Source organism: Sinocyclocheilus anshuiensis, unplaced genomic scaffold (genome assembly GCF_001515605.1).
Source record: "Sinocyclocheilus anshuiensis isolate Anshui unplaced genomic scaffold, SAMN03320099.WGS_v1.1 scaffold959, whole genome shotgun sequence".
NCBI classification, from domain to species: domain Eukaryota; kingdom Metazoa; phylum Chordata; class Actinopteri; order Cypriniformes; family Cyprinidae; genus Sinocyclocheilus; species Sinocyclocheilus anshuiensis.
The window spans coordinates 1083729-1088076 of record NW_015542406.1 but is presented as its reverse complement, the minus strand read 5'-3'; the positions used below and the strand labels follow the sequence as shown (position 1 = coordinate 1088076).

The 4348-nt window shown below is 35.2% G+C and overlaps 1 protein-coding gene across 1 annotated transcript in view; it reads left to right on the top strand.

The window, feature by feature from the left end:
- The window catches only part of LOC107693040 (multiple C2 and transmembrane domain-containing protein 2-like), a 55211-nt gene that overhangs the window by 39853 nt on the left and 11010 nt on the right, over positions 1 to 4348 (top strand). Inside the window, exons 18-19 of the mRNA XM_016492282.1 lie at positions 544 to 663; positions 2772 to 2813. Coding sequence (XP_016347768.1) covers positions 544 to 663; positions 2772 to 2813 — 162 coding nt within the window. The remainder of the gene's footprint in view (positions 1 to 543; positions 664 to 2771; positions 2814 to 4348) is intronic.

Genomic DNA, 4348 nt, shown 5'->3' with positions numbered 1-4348 from the left:
GAACTTATTTTACTGTTTTTTCGGGATCTACTGGGACAGTGATAAAGATCTACCAGTCGATCGCGATCGACAGGTTGGCGACCACTGGCTTAAATTAAGCAAAACGTACTCTTTTTGGAACGGAAGAAAATGTACTCTTGTAACAGCGAAGCTCTGATTCGGGGGTTTTAACTCTTGATATCTGGCAACCGCACTCATGAAAGCTCGCCTAGCAGAGGCGTGTAGAGCTGTACGCAATAACATTTTGTCTCCTTTATTTGACGAAAATAAAAAGAGGTTTTTGGTAAAGTTTGTATCTTTTTGAATACATTTTAGTCTCATCCTATTTCGTCAACGAAATTGCATGTTGGTATAGTCTTAGTTATCGTTTATTGACCTTATTATCGTCTCGTCTTAGTCATGGGAAAAAAGCTCGTCGATGAACATTTTTCGTCATAGTCTTCGTTAACGAAATTAACACTAGTGTGGGCAGCATTGCCAACTGTGCTGTTTGTGATTCTCATACCCTGTTTGATACCCTCTCTCTTTCTCTGTCTCTATTAGATATTTGTGGTGACAGTGTGGCTTTGGGAGCTGTTCATGTTGCCTCTCTTCCTTCTTCTGCTCATTGGCTGGAACTACTTCCACATCACACCAGGCATGGCCAGCTACAGTCAGGACTTGGTGAGTGCTGTGATGTCGCCCACTCAGCTGTACAGAGAATGCTCCCTAATAATTCAGTCAACGCTGGTGACTCACAGGATTAAGAAATAAGCATCCATTTTAAACCTCACAGATTCTATTGAAGAATGATTTCAAATTAAGTAGACAGTGCTGTCATTTGTATTTGTTCACAGCCAAACATGACCAATATATGATACAATACAGGAAAAACATTAATACTGACATATTGCAATTCCAAATAATTATTTTAAAGTGCAATTTATTCCTGTAATGGCAAAGCTGAATTTTCAGCATCATTACTCCAGTCTTCATTGTCACATGACCCTTCACAAATCATTCTAGTATGCCAATTTAGTGTTTAAGAAATATCAACAGTTATGCTGCTTAATCACATAAACTGTGATATATTGTTTGAGGATTCCTTGGTAAATAAATTTGTTTTTAATGTCTTTATACTCTTTAATGCCACTTTTGATCAATTTAATGCTCCCTTGCTGAAAAAAGTATCACTTAGAATTAAAAAAACGTACTGAGCCCAAACTTTTGAACAGTAGTTTATGTATTATTAACATTTACATTTAGCTGACACTTTTATCCAAAGCAACTTACAAATGCGGACAATAGAAGCAATCAAAACCAACAAAAAAGCAATGATATGTAAGTGCTGTGACAAGTCTCGGTTAGCCTAAAACAATATACGTAGCAAGTTTTTTTTTATGATAAATAAAAAGAAAACAAGTAGACAGAATACAAAAAGAATAGATAACGGTATTGTTAGAGGATCTTTAAAAAAAAATAAAAAATAGAACAATTCAAAAGAAAAGAGAATGCTAGTGTTAGAGTCATTATTTATAATAAATTAAAAGAAAATAAGTAGAATAGACAAAGAATATAGAATGCTAGTGTTAGAGAGTCATTACTAATAATAAATTAAAAGAAAATAAATAGATAGAATAGACAAAATAATAGAGAATGCTAGTGTTAGAGGCACTTTTTCATTTTAAATAAAATTAAGTTAGAATAGAAAATAGAAATGTTTTTGTTTAAATAAAAAAAAAAACAAGCAGATAAAATAAAATTAGAATAGAGCATGCTAAAGTTAGATGGTCAAATGTATAATATTATATTCATAGTAGTAAAACAAAAAATGACTGTATATTGATCCATTATGATATATTATTTCATGGCTAGTTGTCAAACAAACAAAGACAAATAGTCATGAAATATTAATTTAAAATTGAAATTATTTCATTTTGTAACAAGAATGAGACTGGGGTGACATAAAACAAGCACAGAATGTAGAAAACCCGATATACACTTTATATACTATACCATCATTAGAATGTTGCTAATTGACCACTCAGAATGAAGTATTCCAGTGAGTCATTAGGTGCAATTTGCATCACATTACAAGACCAAAAACAGTCTTTTTACAGCATTTCTAAAGACATTAATTGGTCAGTCCATCGTAATAAGATCATGTTGTCTATGAATTCGACATTCACAAAGGTTAAGATGTCTGAGATGCTCCTATCACCCTTGGTTGTGAGTTTTAACATAGCAGTCACACTTTGAGTGACCTTCATCTCCAGTGGGTTGTATAAACCATATTTGAGTCCTTACTCAGAATGTAGCAGCTCTTTGTGCACCAGCAACCCGTCTCAGCGCCATATCTCAGGCTCGGGGTGGGGCTGCGCTCTCTGGCAACGTTAAAGCCAGCATCACCTCGCGCTCACCCCTCGGCCTAGCAGAGACAGAGCGCCACGGCTACATTCAATAGCATCGAAGGGTCAGGGATGACTTGATAGAGAGCGATCTAGGCACCCGAACGGCTGAGATTAAATGCGTGAATGTGAACGTGTTTATGTTGTGAAGAAATGAGATTGCTTGGTTGTGACATCGCTCTTGTGAGGAAGGCCCCTCTCATTCACCTCTTCCTTTTGTGCGAGGTCACCCGAGAGGCAGTTGCTACGGCAACAGGGCCTCTCCCAATGGGGGTGTATATACAAGCGAAGGTTTCATTACGAGGTGTTTGTTAAGAAAATGCTCCATTGCCCACGTGTGTCTCAATCTCATCCGCTCTCTATCTCTTTCTCCTTCTTTTGCAGGAGAACATGTCCGTGGCCGAGGACGAGGATGAGGATGAAAAGGTATTTCGCCGGTGCCACGTGTGCTTTTTGATTAACCGCTGACTTTTATAGAACCTGTCCTTGGGGTGCTGCATAGATGGGCTTTACGCTGTACCTTCAATACTGCATTTAACTCAGAACTGTAAAATATGTTCAAAATGAGGACAGACAATTCAGCAAGCCCATTTTCCCTCCAGTACTTTCACACTAGTCCTCTGGGAATTCTTGCTCATACGACAAATGGATTTGGTTGCTTTGCTGTGGTCCTTTGAAACGCAGAAATAAGCACAGAACGGCATCATTAATTGAAGTTTGCCTTCCGCTGGGGAATAGAGGCATTGTAAGGATTTTGAGGCAGGCATGGCTAAATAGGGAGGCTGGACTGCAGTTGAACTCCCCCTTTTTGCATTTTATTTTTTAATGCTTAAGATGAGTCATTAGACTAATTACAAATTCTCCCAAATCTGCTTAGATCCAATTATTCTTAAAATATTCAGTCATTAGAAACAGTACAAACATCTTTATTAAAAACAAAACAAAACATTTAAGCTGGCATGTAGGGCCCTATGATTTCCACGATGTGGAAAATAGGGACAGAATCGCAGAATCCAGTCATAAAAATAGAATTTAATGTATTTAATGTATGCAATGTAATGCACAATGTCATGGAATTTTCCCAATTTTAGATGAATAAATCAAAAGTAGGTTAGTACATTTAAATCAAAACATGATACGGACTAGTGTCTGTGAATATTAAGCTGCACAAATACTGTTTAAACATGAATCCTGCATGTTCTTTTTCGTTTACTACACATACTGAAGTGCTTGACACTCGCTGTGTTTTTCAGCCTCTGCTGCCTCAATATATGAGTACATAAACAATATCTAGAACTGCTCTTAGAGTCACTTAATGAGCATTTTACCAATTCTTTCGAGAAAACTATCCTCATATCATATACAAACAGAAACGTAAAGGTCTTCACAGCAACCCGTCAAAATAAAAGTTTGGTTTAACTTGAAGAAACTGTGACAAAAATATATAAATGTAATGATAGTGCTACTACTAATAACAAAATTATTATGAAAACATTATTTTTGAAGGTATATTTACCAGAAAAATGTAGGCTAAATACACAACACATTATTTAAAAAAAAAAATAATGTAAATTCTAAGATGCATTTGATTATTAAAATGTAATGAAACCATTAAAATGGAACCCAGAAAATTAATGGAAAACAAAGAACTTGTTAAAAACAAATCTGAATTTGAGAAAAAAAAATAAAACATTTCATAGGGCCTTAAAAATTATTTTTTTTTAAACTTGAAATACATTTCTGTGAAATATTGAAAGTTTCACGATTTCAATTAATTAGACATGCTTTTTGATGACTAAAATTACATTTAGAGGCTAGAAAAATTAGAACTGAAAAAAAAAAAATGGAATCCAGAAAAAAAGAAAAAGAAAAAAAAAAAAGAGGATTTAATAGGGCCCTAGGTATGGTTTCATTGTTTAGCGCATGTGGCTGGTAAACGGTCACAATGGTCAAAATCTGAA